The following is a 17,749-nucleotide window of genomic DNA, read 5'->3' as shown; positions in this document are numbered from 1 at the left end:
AAGTCTTCTTCACTGCTCTGACTTGGAGTGTAGTGGGAGAAGACTGAAAAAAACCACCTTTACATGTGAATTTAAGTGTGAGTGGAATGAGGTAAGCACAGATATCTAAATCCCAAGATTTTCAGTGTTGACTGCACAGTACGTAGCTGTTTGTCTGACCAAAGAGCCACGTCATGCGTCTCTCTTGTAGCAGTGTCAATAACTACATGCTTTCCTTGGCGTCTTCTTCCTGTCTTGCTCCATAGCTTAGAAATGGAAGGGCCACTGACTGATTTAGCTGGACTTCTGAGTAGGCCTAAGTGTTACCTGTATTTTAGTCCTGTGACTTGGCTCTCTTCAAAGGCATATCTTGCCTTGCATTTAAAGAAGTTAGGCAAAGAATTCATTGCCTTTCTTGGAAGTTCCAGCCGGAGTCTGGCAGTGCCACCCTTACAACTGATCCACATTCCTTACTGTGACAGTGAATAGATTTGCCTGTGAGGATTTTACCGTTACTTCATGTAACAAATGAAAATATCAAGCAGCATCAGGCTTTGTGATTGCCTGGGAATCCTGCCTGATATCTAGTGAATTCCCACTGGCAATGCGTGAAGTTGCTGATGGTGATGACTCCCAGCAGATACCACTTTATAAAGGTCTCTGAGGTAGCTCATTTTTAGTTCATTTATTGATGCATTTATTGGTGCAGGATGATAGTAGTACTGTAAGAAACCCTAAAGAAATATGTAAGCATCTTAGAGTCATAGAATGGTTTAGGTTGGAAGGGACCTTAAAGATCATCTAGTTCCAGCCCCCCTGGGTTGGAATCAGAGTGGTTGGTATCTTCAGCGTAGATAAAGAGAAAACACGTTTTCAGTAGCTGAAGAATGAAATCATACTTGCTTCTTTATTTCTCCTGATTGAAAGAAGACTGAGGATCACACATACAGCTTTTATTAAAGATAATGCCTTGTTTGTTCATTTATCAGATATTTAATATCCTGTAGTCAAATTTGAATCATTCAGTCTCTTGAACTGCTGCATTCATGTGTAAGTTTTGCTTGTTTCATTGCAAGATAGCTGTATTACGCAGAAGAAAATACTGTTTGAAAGTCATCGTTTATGAGCTACTGAAGTGAAAATACATGGGTAAAGAGCGATAAATATATTGACTACAGCAAGTGTGTATAAACTATCGGAGTGTTAGCATTTGCTATCTGCAGTAAATATCTTCTTAGATATGTAATTAGATTAACTGAGTATAACAAAATGCTGAGGCAGTTTGCCTTTGGATTGCCCAACGTAAAGCATGCTGTATCATTTATGAGAAAAAACGTCTCTTCTAATTCCTGCAAAACTTCAAAATTAGGAGTATGTTGTACTGTTGTGTTTTTCTTTTTTTTCCAAAAATCATTTTTTTCCCCCACTTCTAGAAAATTCGTCAAGGCTTTAGGTAGAGTGGAGGAGGGAAATTACACAATTAGATTTTGGAAGGGGAAGGTTAAAAAGACCAATAATCTATTTTTTGTTTTTGTATCGCTGGCACCTGAACACTTATAATAGTAGTGTGAACTCAAACGTGATTTTAATTCTTCCTATTTCCATTACTTGCCAGAAAGGATGTTAATACAGAAATTGCTACCATTAGGTTTCAGCATTTGCATTTTCTTTTGGAAACTGAAATCGGAGACCATTATGCTCAACTAGACTTTCTGCGTAACTTTGGTTTCAGGGTTTGAGCCTTCTTTTGTTGTTGGTTCCTTTTTTCTATTAAACATGTATGTGAGCTATAACACAGTTTTTGGATGCATTTTTCAAACGATGAAGAAACTGCCAGCTCCAATTTAGTTGTTTCAATGGTAACTAATCTGAGATTAGAAACTTGTTTGGATGACCAATTCTTTTCTGGGAAATTGAGTAACTCTCTTTCCCTTCACTCTCTGTGATTACTTAGGCCCTACTTCAAAAAATAGCTTTCACTGAAATTTATTGCTGTAAGGAAGGTGTCATCTTCAGACCTTTATATCAGATCTTTGGTATTTTGGATATTCTTCTTGGCAAGTGGATGCTGGGTTTGGAATCAATATTTTAATGATAGTTTTTGGAATGCCACAGGTACAGGTGGTGCTGCTTCTCCATTCCCTGCTTCCAGGCCTTGCAGAAAATGTTAGCTACAGTATCGTAGGGTTTTTTTTTGTTGGGTCCCCCGCCTTTCTTCATCCTGTTTGTACTTCTTGCCATCTGGAATATGAGGAAGTATGTTAGAGTAATCAGGTATTTCATACCTGGCTGATGCTGTGTAGATGAGCGCCATGAAAATAGCCTGCAATAAGTGCAATCAAATACCAATTAAGTTACTGTCAGCATCAGAAAGTGGATGTTCAGCAACTTATCTGCTTACACTGGGCTGTGAAAAAGCAACAGCTTGGAAGATGAGATGAAGCTGAGTATCAAAGGTTAATACAGTCTGGCACTGGAACTGGAAGCCTGAAGGGTGTTTTTCAGTTAATATGGCTTTGAAGTAATTTCATTGTATTCCTATTTTTTCCTACTGTAAGCAATAAGAAAATCTACTGTTCAAGCCGCAGTCAGCCGAGGACGGAAGTCGCAAACAAAACACCAGTTGAAAAGCATCAGAAGAAATACCAGAACTTATTCTGTTTACTTATTATATATAATTCTAGATGACTGCCTTGGTAAGGGGAAGTGGGGAAAGGCAGCTTACTGAAGAGAATGGATGAGCATCTGAAATAGAGATAGGTTTTAGAAAAAAAAAATCACATGACTACTACAAGCTATTGCAGTGATAGTTATGAATTCTTGTAAAATAACACTGGAGACTGTCAGTGTGTGTCCTTCTGTCTGTACATGCCATCCCAGTGGTGCTCCTCTGGACTGCCAGCAAGCACATGGCAGTGTTGGATTTGCACTGCTGGTGGTAGAACTTCAAGTCATGAAGGTGGGTAAATGAACAGTACAATGAGGCGGGTAGACAGCTAAGGTAAACCACAGAGGATAAACAACGTGGATTTATAATCAAAAGGTCCCGTGAGGAAACCCCATTTATTTTACAAAAAACCCAGCTCCAAAGTAGGTGATTAAAGAGAAAGAAATATGTGTTACTTTGCAGCTTAGTAGCTGAAGTAGTGCTTCCAAGCAGCTCAAGGAGATGAAATCCTAGTGTTATGGAAGAATTTGAGTAAACAAAGACTCTCCTGTGCAACTGTTGAAAAATAAGTGGACATTGAGTGTAAACAGATGATGCTTGTAATTTAATGCACAAATAGGCTCAAGAGGAATGGGGAAAATGCAGCTTGTAAACCACCTCCTTAAGGAATTAGTTGATGAGAGTATACAGGATGTGGCTTTTACTGGGTGCTGTAAAATTACCCAGAAGTTAAACTTCTGCCTATAATTACAAATAAAGGAGGACAAAAAGAAAATATTTTTCTAATTAGAAAACTAGACCACGTAGTCGGATTTTTCTGACTTGGCCAGTGATAAAGCAAGGGCTTTTGTGAAACTGGTGAGCAAAATTTTGCACTTGCGCAGAGGGAGGTATTATAGTATGTTAGTGACCGACTATGGTGTAACTGTTGGGCGCTGGTCAGGGCTATTGAAACCTGTGGGTGAGCCCAGGGCCCCGACAGATGCATCCTTTGGTCCGGAGACACTTTTTATTTCTGCCAGCTTTGCAATGTAATTGCAGACGCTTCTTGGCTGACGTTTTGTGACAGACTTTCTGGGTTCATGAAGAACTTGCAATATGTGCATGGGTTTCTGGAGAGCTCTGCAGGCCTGCTCTGCAGTGTGAGAATGGTACTTTTTTGAGCATTTGCAAGCAGGACACGATGTAAATTCAGAGGTACAGTAGGACCCAGCCCTGGCTTAATGAATCAGTTGAGCTGGACACTGCTATTAGTTTAACGTACCTATCTGTAATGTATTTCTTCCTTGGCTGAAAGGCAATTCTTTTGGGATGCTAGCAAACCTAATTTAAAAAGTTTCTCATTTAGGAAATTTTATTTCATGTATGAAACGGAGTAGCCTGACTATTCTCACTGCATGATGGCCCTGCCTTTCGGATAGCGGGGCCTGATTCGCCTACATGCTGTCTCTATGAAGAAGAGGATGACTTGAGACCTCCCCTTGATGTCTCACTTCTCTTCCAAGAGTAAGAAAACACTGTCTTTCTTAGCTTTTTTCTGCAGATGTTAGAGGCTTTCCAAAATCCTGGTGGAGTTGCTCTAATTGCAGCTGGTAAAAATTGCACTTTCCTGAACAACCAAGTAAATTGTGGCTGGTTGACTGTGTTGTAATGTTACAGGGTGTGTAATGTCAGGGCTCAGGAGCAGGGAAATGCAGGAAGTGAGTGTTTATATTGTGGTCTTTGTGTATCTGCTGGTTCTGAAATGAATCACTTTCTTTTTTTATCAGTGCCCAAGGTACAGCTGTAGAGGTGGAAAGCTTTTTTGGGTCAGAACAGTGAGCTACTGTTTTGCAGTTGTGTTTGCACCAGGTTACAGAGTGATTTCTTAATATTTTTTTTTTTAATCTTTATTGCTAGTGACATCAGTATTCTGACAGTAACAGGGACTAATTCTGGGCTTCTTTCCAGAATGATGTCTTTGATCAGCTAATTGCCTTGATAGAACAGAGGCATTCCCAGCAGAACAGAAGGTGCTCGGGAATCTTCCAGATATTCACATTTTTGTGTAGTTCATGGTAGGAAAAATTTGGGCTAAGCTCTTTGAAAGGCATCATGTGAACTCTGTGTTTTGAGAGAGTTACTAAAATGAGGTGATGTGTAAGAACCAAGTAATTATTCAGAATTCTTAGCAAACAGGATGGTACCTGGGGAAAGAGAAGACAGTGTCTAAGGGGTCCTATTTTTATTTAAGTTGAACAGCTCTTCAGAAGGAAATACACAAACGTGGGACTGAGGTGTGAGTCTTTCCTCCCCACCATGTTGCTTCTTTCTTTCTTCAAACAATAGATTGGTAGCGAGTCCATTTTATGTCCATTTTATATCTTGGGATAAGAGGAGTAGTTTGCATCACTGTCTATGTATTTGCTCCATTTTGCTAGGTCATCTTTAATTTTGTACATTATTTTAGCTTTTTTTATTAAAGAATAATGCAGCTTGCACAGTTTCTGTGTTCGTAACAAATTCTACTTTTCCGTGGGCTTTTTTTAATCCCCCGTTGAACGGATCAGTGTTAGCCAATCTCTGTTGGGACAAAAGACATAGCACTCTAACAAGTAGTTTTCCTTTATGGCTAAGTTGAGGTTTCAGGGATGTTCTTTATGTAGGCCATTGCCTTATTTGCCAGCTTCCTTTAGCAGTCCTCTTACAGCACTCTTTAATTTAACTGAGCCTTCAGGCAAGAGAAGGGCTTGGTTCATTTGCTTGTTACGAGTGTGTGACTCGAATAACAGCAGGCTGTGTGAAATAGTTGGTCTCAATTCTGCTCTAAATGCAGAGAATTCCAGGGGACGTAATCTGCGTGTGGCACCCTGGCGGAAATTTTTACTTTAATGACTGAATATGAACATCTGCTGAATCTTCTGCATGAAAGTAGACCTTCCAGTGTGAAGTTCAGGACACATCAGTGAGATGGTGAAACTTGAGCTGTTTTTGCAGTAATGAGAATTTGCAGTGGACAAATAGAAGGCCTCATTTTTGGGCTAAAAGCTCCTCAAGCCTAAGCATAATTTGAAATCTGAAAATAAAAAAAATTAACCTTCTAAAGATCTTCAAGTATAGCCTACAGTATCACAAAACACTGTCAACAGCTATTGTACTCTTAAGACCTTCATAGCTGTAGCTCCTGAAGATCAGTATTTTGGGGGAGGGTAGTCATAAAGCTCAACAATGTCTGTTTTTTAAATTTTTGTTTCTTTTTATGAAGTGTTTTTTTCCTAACCCTACAGAAACACATGGACTTGTGCTGAGTCTGTGCCATTTTGTCCATTATAATAAATGAGTCACAAAATGAATTGCCACAGTTTTCTGCATACTCTGAATTGGTTTTCCTTGCCTTCTTTAATGTTAACATATATAGGTTGTAGTACAATATGTGACTGTGCTCAAAATTAGGATTTTAACTATTGGAAAAGTATGAGAAGCCCTGAATTTGTGCTAGGTCTCACTGGAACAAATAGTCTGAAAACCTTGATATTTTTGTCAACTTACACTCTGCACTACTGTCTCCATCTGCTACTTAATTTGGAAATTCAGTCTCGTAGTATGTACAGTACTTGATTGGTGTGGAGATGGGGGGGGACCGAAGGGATTTACCATAAACTGTAAGAACTCAGTGGAGGTGGGTGTATCATCAGTAACTTGGAGGGGTTTTTTGACAGTTTAAGGCCCAAGGATAAGCTATATGACTCTAGCAATCCTGGAGACTTGGGAACGTTATCTTTCATCTGGTTATTTTGCTACACTGTGGTTGTGGTCAACACTCTGCTGCTGTTGGCTGTCACTACAGCTGAATCAAAGTGACATTAAGATGGAGGAGTCACCCTTAACAGAAGCATTGTTCTTCCTGTGGCCTGGTTGTGGTTTATCACCGTGTTTTGAAAAGGATAAGTAAAGGAATGGTGTTCTACAGAGTAACATTAAGAGCATTGTTTTATTTTTTAAAATGCATATATTTTAAAAGTGTCTTTTATTTTCTTCTGTGCGTTCTGCTACGTGCCAATAACAGACAGCACCATTCAGCCACACCTGGAGTCCTGAGTCCAGTTCTGGGCTCGCCACTACAAGAGAGACATGGACATACTGAAGAGAGTCTAGCAAAGGGCCACAGAGGTGATGGAAGGGTCTGGACATGTTTCCTGTGAGGAGAGGCTGAGAGAGCTAGGGCTGTTCAGCCTGGAGAAGAAAAGGCTCCGGAGAATCTCATCGATGTATATAAATACCTGAAGGGAGGGTGCAGGCTCTGCTCAGTGGTGCCCAGTGACAGGACCAAAGGCAATGGGCACAACCTGAAACACGGGAGGTTCCCTGTGAACATCAGGAAACACTTTTGCACTGTGGGGGTGACCAAGCACTGGCACAGGTTGCTCAGAGAGGCTGTAGAGTCTCCTTCCTTGGAGATCTTCAAAAGCTGTTCGGACATGGTCCTGGGCAATTGTTTCTAGGCTGTCCTGCTTGAAGGACTGGTGAGGCCACACCTTGGTATTATGTCCAGTTTTGTGCACCTCAATACGAGAGAGATATCGAGGTGCTGGAGCGAGTGCAGAGGAGGGCAATGAAGCTGGTGAAGGGCCTGCAGAATAAATCTTATGAGGAGCGGTTGAAGGAGCTGGGACTGTTTAGTTTGAGGAAGAGGAGGCTGAGGGGAGACCTCATAGCTCTCTACAACTACTTGAAAGGACATTGTAGAGAGGTTGGTGCTGGTCTCTTCTCACAGGTAATTAGCAAGAGAACAAGAGGGAATGGGTTCAAGCTGCAGCAGGGTAGGTTTAGACTGGACATTAGGAAAAAATTCTTCCCAGAGAGAGTGGTCAGACACTGGAATAGGCTGCCCAGGGAGGTGGTGGAGTCACCATCCCTGAATGTGTTTAAGACTCATTTAGATGTGGTGTTAGGGGATATGGTGTAGGGGAGAACTTTGTAGAGTGGGGTTGATGGTTGGACTCGATGATCCCAAGGGTCTTTTCCAACCTAAAAGATTCTATGATTCTATGACCGCATGACCTCCAGAGGTCCTTTATAACCAACCTCAGCCATTCTGTGATTCTGTAATAAATTTCCTATTTATGCTCCTTGCTAAATGTCAGAACGATTTCTGTTTTCACCGCCTTGGCAGCAATGGTTAGTGGAATCTCGTAACTATTTCCATAGATGTGAGAAGAATTTATCCTTGTATTTTCCTGAAAGGGCTGCCTCATCCTGATTTTCATGATAAAGGAGTTGGGGAAGATAACTTGTTCTCTAGCTTTCTCTGTCAGAAAGGACACCTGTGACTTGTTTATGGAGTAGACTGTAGGCTGATACTGATGTTGCAAGGGGAGGAATGCTTGGTATCAGCCACGTGACTCTACTGAATTCTGCAGATCTTTCCCATAACTATCTGTCCTGGAGCAAATAGAGCCTCTCTCGTTCAGCAGGCTGAAATTGTTTGAATGGTCTTGAGGTTATTTGCATCACATTTGCTTCTTACCTGTGGTTGGCAGCAAGAACTGAGGCTGAAGAAGAAACGTTTCAAGGGATCAGATTCATTGCGTCAAACCAGGCAGAAACTCTTCTGCTGGTTGGAGCAACTGAAGTTTGAGACGTTTTATCAGGAGCTGTAGGGAAGTTGTGGCAGTGATTTGGGCCCTGATGCTATTTGGCCATATAGTCCAAGCAACAGACTTGTCTGACAAGTACTTTCTGTTTCTAATTGCACCTTTTAGCATACATTGAGGGCTTAACAGCTCACATGCACAGATCTTCAGTACTCCCTCCAAGAGTTTAAAAAGGGCTGTTAAGGCATTAAAGATGCTACTCTAAGGATAGAGGCTTAATCTTTGAATGAGTCACACAAACACTGTGCTAACATGCTGAGTAGTGAAGGAAAAGACCCCACTATTAATACCATTTGTTACATGCAGTTGTGCCATGGAGCTTAGAGCTTGTGGAAAAGGTTTTTGCAGCAGCTCTATCTTTGAAGAAACTCTCTGAGTACCCTCTCCTGCCCCTCCACCCTCTCTAAAACTAATCAACAAACTTCTTGTAAGCAAGTGTATACAAAATTTAACTGGAACATGCCCCAGCAAGAAATGTAAAGCTAGTTGATGAGTATTCACAACCATTGTTGTGGTTGTGAATAAATAAATGCCCTCGTTGTAAACTATCCCAGTTTTGAATTCTCACATGTAGGCCTTCCAGAAAATAATACGCTTCACTTGGTGTGAACACTCCTTTAAAAACCCAATTGGTGAAGTCAGTGAGTAATCAAGCATCAGAAACTAAACCGCAATTATGAACTTTCACAGGCAATTGACAGCAAACACCTTGCCCTGAGTGAAAGAGTATTTTTTCCAAAACAGGTCCATGCCTGACCTCTTGGTTCTGATCGTGTTGACCAGCTGAGAAAATACTTGTAGGAAACAGGCCTGAGAACCAAAATCCACATTTCTCCTGGAAACAAGTATCATGGATTTGGCAGAGAGAAAAACTAAGTGGCAAACTGCAAGTGCCCCAAGTCCCCTGTTCCCACTAAGCCGTGCCTGTTTCGGAGGTGTCATTCTCTTTTGCTCCATCTCACTAACAACTTGGTCACTTTTGTGCTTTCTGCCATGCATCCGTCTGCCCCGTGGAGCACAACTGAAACTGTTTGGACCTCTTTGACCCGTGTTTCAGACTTGAAGAAGGATTTAAGTGTGTAAAACCTTGTCTTACAGTTGCCTCACAGCGTTATTTGATCTAACAAAAATGTTGTGTTTTCCAGCAAACCTACAGTAGCACTATTACAATTTGTTTTCAACGCGCTCTTATGAAATACTGAGATTTTAAAAATCTGTCCACTAAGAAAACTGAGCTGTTAGGCAGTATTTTCCTTTTTTGTACAGCCACACTGTGACAGTGTGCTTTTTGTTTGTATTTCTAAACATGGTTAAGATAAGTTCTAGTAATAATCCGTTATTTACCTGTTTTTACATTTGAGTGGTTGTCTTTAAATTACTGACCTTTGGTATTTGTCAAGATGGCAGTTGAACAGCAGTTAGTTTTTTCTTCATGTAAATGAATAGCCATGCTAGTTACAAAAAAATCTTTTAATATGTATTACAATTTTATTTACAACTCTGTCAATATTTTAATAGTTGGATTAAGTTCTGTTTTTTCTTAAATATTTAAAGAAATGCTGATTTTCATTAATTATAAGGAAACACTGTAACAGTTGCCCTAAGGGCAAGAAGAGTTGTGCTGGCTGTCTGGATGCCTGGGAGGAAGGTGCTACAGGGCATAGCTTTAGGAAATGGGAAATGCTTTCCCATTTGTAAAATGGGGGTGACTTAATTCTTAGGTAAGGGAGAAGTGCAGTAAAAAGTGTAGATGTTGAGTGAGGCAGGAGAAGAGGAGGGAAGAAAGAGGTAAGAGAATTAAATTTGTGTATAAAGAAATTACTCTTTTGGTCTGCTGATCAGTTTATTAATAATTTGTATTTAAATAGGTGGTTGAATCCCTTATTTATTACTGGCCATAAACGGAAGCTTGAAGAAGATGATATGTATAAAGTGCTGCCAGAAGATTCCTCAGAGAAGCTTGGAGAAGAATTGCAATGGTAAGGGGAAAAAAATAATTGTTCTCTTTCATTGTATTTCTGCTGGTGAAGGTGAGAGTCTTATTCCTGTTCTAAAATTAAAATAAGTTGTTGTAAAATTTAACAAAGTCTACTGTTAAAAAAGCCGAAGAACTGAAAATAATATTTAAAACTGGTTTACTATGGAAGCATTTTAATTTTTTCAACTTAGACGTAATGAAAATGCATTAGAGTATTTCCATTAATGTCATTTATGACCAATTTGACACTGCAGAATGCTCGGAAAAGAAGACTTTTCATCATCTGTTACTGCAGTAATTCTCAGTTAATTAATGTGAGTCTTCTGGCCTGTGGTAGAATAGCTATGGAAGCTTTTCAAATTTCTCAGTATAAAAGTGGGTAAAAAGTTTTAGAGTTTTTTCTTTTTTTGTTCTTGGTTTTGAGCACGAACTGAATTAAGTGACAGCTGTGTACCCTTTATATATGTGTGTAGATAAAGATATGTATGGTGAAAATATGCCACTCTTTGTAAAGCGGATAAAATGCCTGGACATCTAAAACATTGTGTCTAGGAGGTGTTTTTATTTTGTTATAAATACTTTTTCATGGACTGTGTACCAATCATGTTGTCATGGACCCAGGAGGATCTATCTTTTTCTGTTAATAGTGAAATATCTTCCAAAAGTAACAGTTTATGTAAATTGTCTTGAACCTTCCAATAGCGAAGGTTTTTGTCTTCAAATAATCTTCTAATCTTCCTAAATATAATTAGAGGAAAAGGACTCTTCTTGTGAAAGGTGGCCTCTGTGTTAAGAAAGTGTGGCCTTGCTATTTCTTGCCTTTCCACTGAAGGCAGAGCAAATCAACTTCCTAATAGTTTGGTTGGGAGGAGAGGCTCCTCAAGAAGTAAAAAGACTCCAGAAACGAAAGGCTATGACCAGGTCTTACATCATCCTGCTCTGGATGAGTTTACAGGAGAAAGAGGGTCAGTAATAAGCTCATAGGAGTGCAGCTTCTAACATCTTCGTAGCTGCAGAGCTTTGCCAGATTTCATGGTTGTGTCTTGAAGCAGTTCAGGGAATTTGCTGCGGAGGAAGATGGACTCTTTCCAAGGATTCTTACAGTAAAAGCACAGACTTTCCATGAGTCAGGAAATGGTAGAAAATACAGCATGCAAAAAAAAAAAAAAAAAAAGTTTTTTCATTCTTTAGTGTACTTGGCGAAGAAGCAGAGAATATAATTCACAAATAGCCACCTAAGGAAGTAGCCTTTTCTCTTGGGCCAATAAACTCCACAGAATCTACACAGTTTCAATTCTGATTCTGAAGCATTTAGACAATATAATCCTTGTAACAAAAAGAAGAGGGTAAAAATAAAAAAAAAAATGTTTTCTTATCCGTACTATTTACTTCAAACTTGTGTGCTTTGTTGAAAAATAATTTGGTTTGCATGCTTTTTAGACTCATTTCAGCCCTCAAACTGGCAAGGTCAGAGGGCCTGGCAGAAAATATATTAGCCTCCCAGAAGTGAGGGAGAGTATCCTGTCTGACAAGAGTGTGCTTTAAGAAGTCTGCTTAAGTTCTGATACTTTCTTTTCAAAATCGTGCTTGTTATTACTGTCATTGATTTTTAACGTGAACGGATTGTGTCCTACTTGTGGGCAGACGCATAGTAATGCAGACGTCTTTGCCACTGCCGCTGTAATCCTTGCCATTGGAGAGATGTGTGGAGTGTTAAGTGACAAAACTGCTGCAGACAGTTCTCTCTGCTCTTATGCCATATTTGATCGTCCTCATCGAAGCACGTGGTGGAAAAAAGAAAGTGCCAGACATAAGAAAGGGTTGTGCATCACAACCTTTCTGGGGAAGTGCAGAGTTTATAAGAAGATAAAGACACTCCATGCTGCCTTAGTCCATAGTCAGGGGATCATATGATAATAGGGTCTTAATTAAGGTGAGTGGCTGTCTGAACTGAGAGAAGGAAAGAAATATATCAAAGGCAATAGTAGTCAACAGTGGTGAATTGGCTGTGATTATACAAGAGCAAATAGGCCTATAATGCTAAGTACTATGTGTTTATGTGAATGAGAAAACATCTCTTAACTTCTGTTGTTGTTGTATAAAAGTGATGGTGGCAATTTGGCCGTAAGTCTGAAAGTATTTTATTCCAGGTAATTGCCTTGTGATTTTACTTCTGTCCTCCAGCATGTTTGCATTTTGCTTGTCAGGTACTGGGATAAAGAGGTGCAAAAAGCCAAAAAGAGAGGAAAAACGCCACATTTAACAAAAGCCATCATTCTTTGTTACTGGAAATCCTATTTAGTTTTTGGAATTTTCACAATGATTGAGGTAAGTGGTGTAAAATGTCATACAACACACTTAGCAATGTGAAACTTGGCCCATTAGGTTGCATGATACATACTGGTGACTTCATGCCAGGCTGTTCAGAGAAACTGTGATGTTCGTGTACGCTCTCAGAAAAGTAAAACAGAGCTACAGCCCCGGAGAGACTGGAAAAATGAGTTGTGACTGCAGGATTATGGATGTGTAACAGAGAGCCAATTTCAGTGCAATAGTTTTGAGACACTGCAAGCTACTGACTTGCTTTGCAAGGCTTAGCTGTATTTTATGTATCTGAGTGGGGTGCCCCGTAGAAAAGGGGGGTTTTTGCTATATGTAAATGACTGTAAACAACACACTGTCATCTTTAAAAATGGAAGTGCAATACGTATTCATGCATTTTTTTATAACATCAGAGTTTTTATTGGTAAGTGAGAGGGTTTAAACATTCAGCTACATTTCAATGTGCAACATATTTCTTTTGAATTATGTGTTGAAAAAAATGGCTTGACATTTTAGAGCACAGTAAAGGCAAAATAGTACGGGATGTGACTTGTGGCACTAGTTGGCTCTCATTTGCCTGGTTACAAACTTGGGCAGCGTGGTATGATAGGAAATTGTTAATACTTTTTCCCTTTCTTTTTCTTTCAGGAAACCCTCAAAATAGTTCAGCCAATATTTTTGGGAAAAATTATTAATTATTTTGAAAACTATGGTTCCTCAGATGAGGTAGCTTTGAATTTTGCATATTGCTACGCAGCTGCTCTGTCTGTGTGCACGCTTATTCTAGCTATAATGCACCACTTATACTTCTATCATGTACAGCGGGCTGGCATGAAGCTGAGGGTAGCTATGTGTCATATGATTTATCGGAAGGTAAGCAAACCTGTTTATGGGTACATTTGGCATTTGACAGCTAATTCATTAGGAGAGTTTAAAAATATAGTTATGTTCATGCTTGCAATTCCATTGAAGTTACTCATTTGTAGAAATGTAATGCATGCTAATATGTATCAGACCTTAAATACATATATGTGTTTTTGCTCTCTCTTTGGTAACAGAGCACCTCTGCTATGAGGACAGGCTGAGAGAATTGGGGTTGTTTAGCCTGGAGAAGAGAAGGCTCCGGGGAGACCTTATAGCAGCCTTCCAGTACCTGAAGGGGGCCTACAGGAGAGATGGGGAGGGACTCTTTATCAGGGAGTGTAGAGATAGGATGAGGGGCAACAGTTTTAAACTGAAGGAGGGTAGATTTAGATTAGATTTTAGGAAGAAATTCTTTACTGTGGGGGTGGTGAGGCACTGGAACAGATTGTCCAGAGAAGTTGCAGATGCCCCATCCCTGGAAGTGTTCAAGGCCAGGCTGGATGGGGGCTTTGAACAACCTGGTCTAGTGGGAGGTGTCCCTGCCCATGGCAGGGGGGTTGGCCCTAGGTGATCTTTAAGGTCCCTTCCAACCTAAGCCATTCCATGATTCTATGTGTCTGAATGATAACTTCAGTCCTGCTAGTGAAGGTGGTGCATTAAATAGCCGTAAAGCCTAGGAGGAGCTGCTGATTTTCACCTGCTGATGCTGTTGGAGAAGAGCCCCCCCATTGCGAGTGGAAAGTTTGTGTGCTGGAGCCGTAAAGGCCATCAGCATACAGCAGGGGAGAGGGGCAGAGCTCCCGGGGTTCAACATTCTCAGTTGCCCGGGAATTGCTTCACTGTCCAGTTTCCCCCCGCCCCTGCTGTGGTTAATGGTTATGTTTTCTTCCAGCAATGCTGTAGAGTTGCATCCTTTGCGGGTCAGAGAGGCTGCCCCCCCCGGCTTCCCCTCAGGGCATCCCTCAGGTTAGTTCAGGGACAGGCAGTGGTCCTGCTGCTGCCCCCTCTAGGCTGCAGGGGATGCTCGGCGTCTGCCCAGGCAGGTCCCTTTAGTATCTCTCCTACTTGGGGGGGAAGAAAGAGAGGAGTGGGCAGAGGAGAGACCGTTCATAATCAAGCTGAATCCCAGAGGTAGGGTAGAGCCAGTTTTTAGCATCAATTACTGGTTTTACTATGGGAGCACTGGAGTCCTTCACTAAAGCCAGTGAAGCGTGAGAAGGGATGTACATTCAGTAAGCTGTGGTCTCCTTGCTGTCTGTGTGGCCCGATCAAGTAAAAGCTGTCCTCGACTACAGTCGGAGCCGAGGCTGCTGTCAGACAGAAAGTGGAACAAGAGAAGTTGTGGATGTTACCTACAGGAAGGAGCTGAGCATCACCCAGGGTGAAATGCTGGCCTTGGTGTGCGCTGGGGAGCAAGCAACCCAGTCGTAAATGTCTGTTTCCTTCTTCTGAAGCTGTTGGCAATACCCAAACCATTGAGCCCATCTCCGCTTCCACGCACAAAGTCCCTGCTGGGGATGCTGGAAGGGAAAATGCCCTATCTTTCTATCTTTAGTGCTGCTGGAATAGTGTCCTGCAAGTTCTTACCTCAGCAAAGGAGTTTAATTGAAGGATCAAGACTGTAAGGTTTCTTTAGAATATAAAGAAATGCATGTTATTTTAACCATTAAGCATAGGTACCATCCACTTAAGGCAAACACTTGTACTGCTGGTATAGGTCATGCGAAGGTTTTGGGCAAAGCAGTAAAGTGAGGAGAGTGAAAATGGCCCCATTGTAAGTGTTGATTGCTTTTCATGCACATATTTATTCTCCTCCCTCTTCTGATACCTTGGAAATTATCCTCTGGGAACTCAGCTCTAACATGGCACACTGCTTTCTTGTACATAAACATCTCTCTGAGGTATTAATTTACTAAACTGATTATCATAACACGGTTTGAAATTCATGAAATATGTATATAGTGATGTTGTTTGTTGCTGTGTTGATATTAGCTTAGAAGCTTGGAAAAGAAATGTTCATAATATGCACCCTTATTTCTAGAGATGTGATTAAATGGAAAATTAATCTCCCCTCATCTCATAAATGTTTACTCCTGAGGGTGAAGGCTGAGGTCACAGCAGAACGTTGATAAACCTTTCTAATCGTTTGTCTTCATTATCTGAGGCTTATAGATAGGTCATACTTTCTCTTTATCCTCATATATGCTTTTGAAAGAATCTGGATGCTAATTTACCAGCACTTTTGCAGTGTTTGTTAATTGCTGTAGTAAATAAAAACTTGGATTTGCAAGGATGAGTGGGTTGTATCCACGAGCATCCTTAATAGAGAACTTCAAATGCTCATAATTCTTAAATTTTAGACCCTTTTTCATTCCCTGGAAAGTTAAAATGTCATTTACAAAAAAGCCTGTATTCAAACTCCAAGATGGTTTGTGATCAGTAAGAAGTGTTAGTGATGCACGCAGGAAGCTTGTAGCAAAAATGAAAATGGAATCTGTCTCATGACTCACAATCTCATGTTTTAAAACCAAAGGCTACTTATGGGGGACTGATTTATTTATTATTTTTTTTGAAGACTTAACTTTTAGAAGTTGTTTGAGGTTCAGATAAACACTAAAGCAGTTTAAGCTGTGAAGTAGTTGGTTGAGACAGAAAGCAGACAAAAAGGTGTCAGGAGTTATTTCACTGAAGAGTTACATTATTCCTTTCTATGGTCAGTTCTCCTTTTTTAATGTGCTTTTGAATTAACTGTTTGGGGCATGAAGAGATTAAAACACTAAGATGGGAGTACAGAAGGCACGTAACGGTTAAAGAACTGTAACTGGGCCTGTGCAATTACATCTGGGGAAAAAAAAGAGTTTAAGACATCAAGCATACAAACTGCTCTCATTAGTTCATATAACTAAAACCTCTTTTCCTTGAGAAAGGGTGCTTGCTGGGAAACACACCTGTATGGAAAATTTATAGACAGAAAACCAAGCAGGTCTTTGTGCTGAAAACAGACTGATAATTGGCAAATGTAAAATAAAATGTAAATTCAAACTACAGTTGCTTTTTAAAAAGGTGTGTGGCTGTAGATAACCTTCAGTAGTATTTCTTACCGTGGGAGTGAATTTATAACTGTTGCGGTCAAAGCAGCATTTAAAGCCACCGTGTACTGGCCTCGGTGGGGATAGAGTTAATCAAAAAACAGTGCTACTTCAAAAGTAGTTTTGAAGCAGGAAGGGAAGAAAAGACTAAAATTGCATTGCCACCGACGTTGGAAATGGCTGTCTGTTCCCTGAGAAGACCAATCAGTCACAGATGAGCACAGTCCTTTTGGCTCAGATGCTTCCATGGTTCCTCCTGAGGCTGTCTTGGCCAAAATGAACTGGGCTGGTACATTTTGAAACTGTTTTTGCCGCCTCTGTCTGAAAGGGCTAGGAAGAGGTCAGAAAGGTGACTCAGGTGGTGGGTCTGAGACAGACCCAAGCCATGGGACACCAGGAAGATACCAGTGCAATATTCTCCTGGGTGGCTCAGGTGGACTTCAAATAGCAGGTATGTCTGTGTCGTTAAGGAGTAAGTAGCAGTAGGTGCTGTAAACACACCCTGGGGGGCAACTTCTTCAAACATGCATCACTTGGTCTATGGATATCTAACAGCTTTTCTAGGAGTTTACCAACCTTGATCTGTGGTGTGGAGTAAACGCGATTGAGAGGTGGATGTGCTGTGGCTGCATTACCTGCAGGCAGCTTCGCGTGGGATTTCAGATGTATGAGAGACAAATGGCTTAAGACAGGGGATGAAAGATTTTCTCAAATAATTAAATCTTGTCTCTCGTACACCCAGTATCCTAGATTTATTATTAGAATATCAGAGGAATTTCTTAGCAGAGTTTTAAATGTTTCTGCCTGCTGGTTTCAATGAAGTTAGGATTGGGATTCTCTCTGTGATTAATACCTTTGTAATCCGGCAGTGAGGTGCAAGAAACGTAAGACGCTTTATTTGAAGTGATGCTTTGAATAGTACTTTGATGTCTGATGTTCTTGCACCTGATATTTTTGAAACAATTAGTGCTTTTCAAGTTAGATTATTGATCAAAAAGGAATCCTAATAATAACTGCTTAGAGAGGGAGAAGTAGATGTGCACCACCTAAAAATGCAAAGTGTTTTTGAGGAGTGAATTCCTGTAACGGGAAAACATGTAACACGTTTTGTGTATTTTTTACTTGTGCTGCAAAACTGTGTTTTCTTTGCAGCAGGTGTAGAAGGAAGCAGCATCTGTTATCTGCGTCTTTGAGCTATTTCAGTTTGGATCTTTGC

At 40.5% G+C, this 17,749-nt stretch overlaps 1 protein-coding gene across 3 annotated transcripts in view; it reads left to right on the top strand.

Moving 5' to 3' along the window:
* The window catches only part of ABCC4 (ATP binding cassette subfamily C member 4 (PEL blood group)), a 186,369-nt gene that overhangs the window by 33,489 nt on the left and 135,131 nt on the right, over nt 1-17,749 (top strand). For all 3 annotated transcript variants that reach the window (XM_063336396.1, XM_063336387.1, XM_063336381.1), the window contains 3 exons: nt 10,149-10,259; nt 12,466-12,586; nt 13,229-13,453. In XM_063336396.1, the coding sequence (XP_063192466.1) occupies nt 10,204-10,259; nt 12,466-12,586; nt 13,229-13,453 (402 nt within the window). In that variant the 5' untranslated portion in view covers nt 10,149-10,203. The remainder of the gene's footprint in view (nt 1-10,148; nt 10,260-12,465; nt 12,587-13,228; nt 13,454-17,749) is intronic.

The sequence above is a fragment of the Chroicocephalus ridibundus genome, chromosome 1 (genome assembly GCF_963924245.1).
Source record: "Chroicocephalus ridibundus chromosome 1, bChrRid1.1, whole genome shotgun sequence".
NCBI lineage: Eukaryota > Metazoa > Chordata > Aves > Charadriiformes > Laridae > Chroicocephalus > Chroicocephalus ridibundus.
The sequence above is the reverse complement of the archived record's forward strand: the minus strand, read 5'-3'. Positions and strand labels throughout refer to the sequence as shown.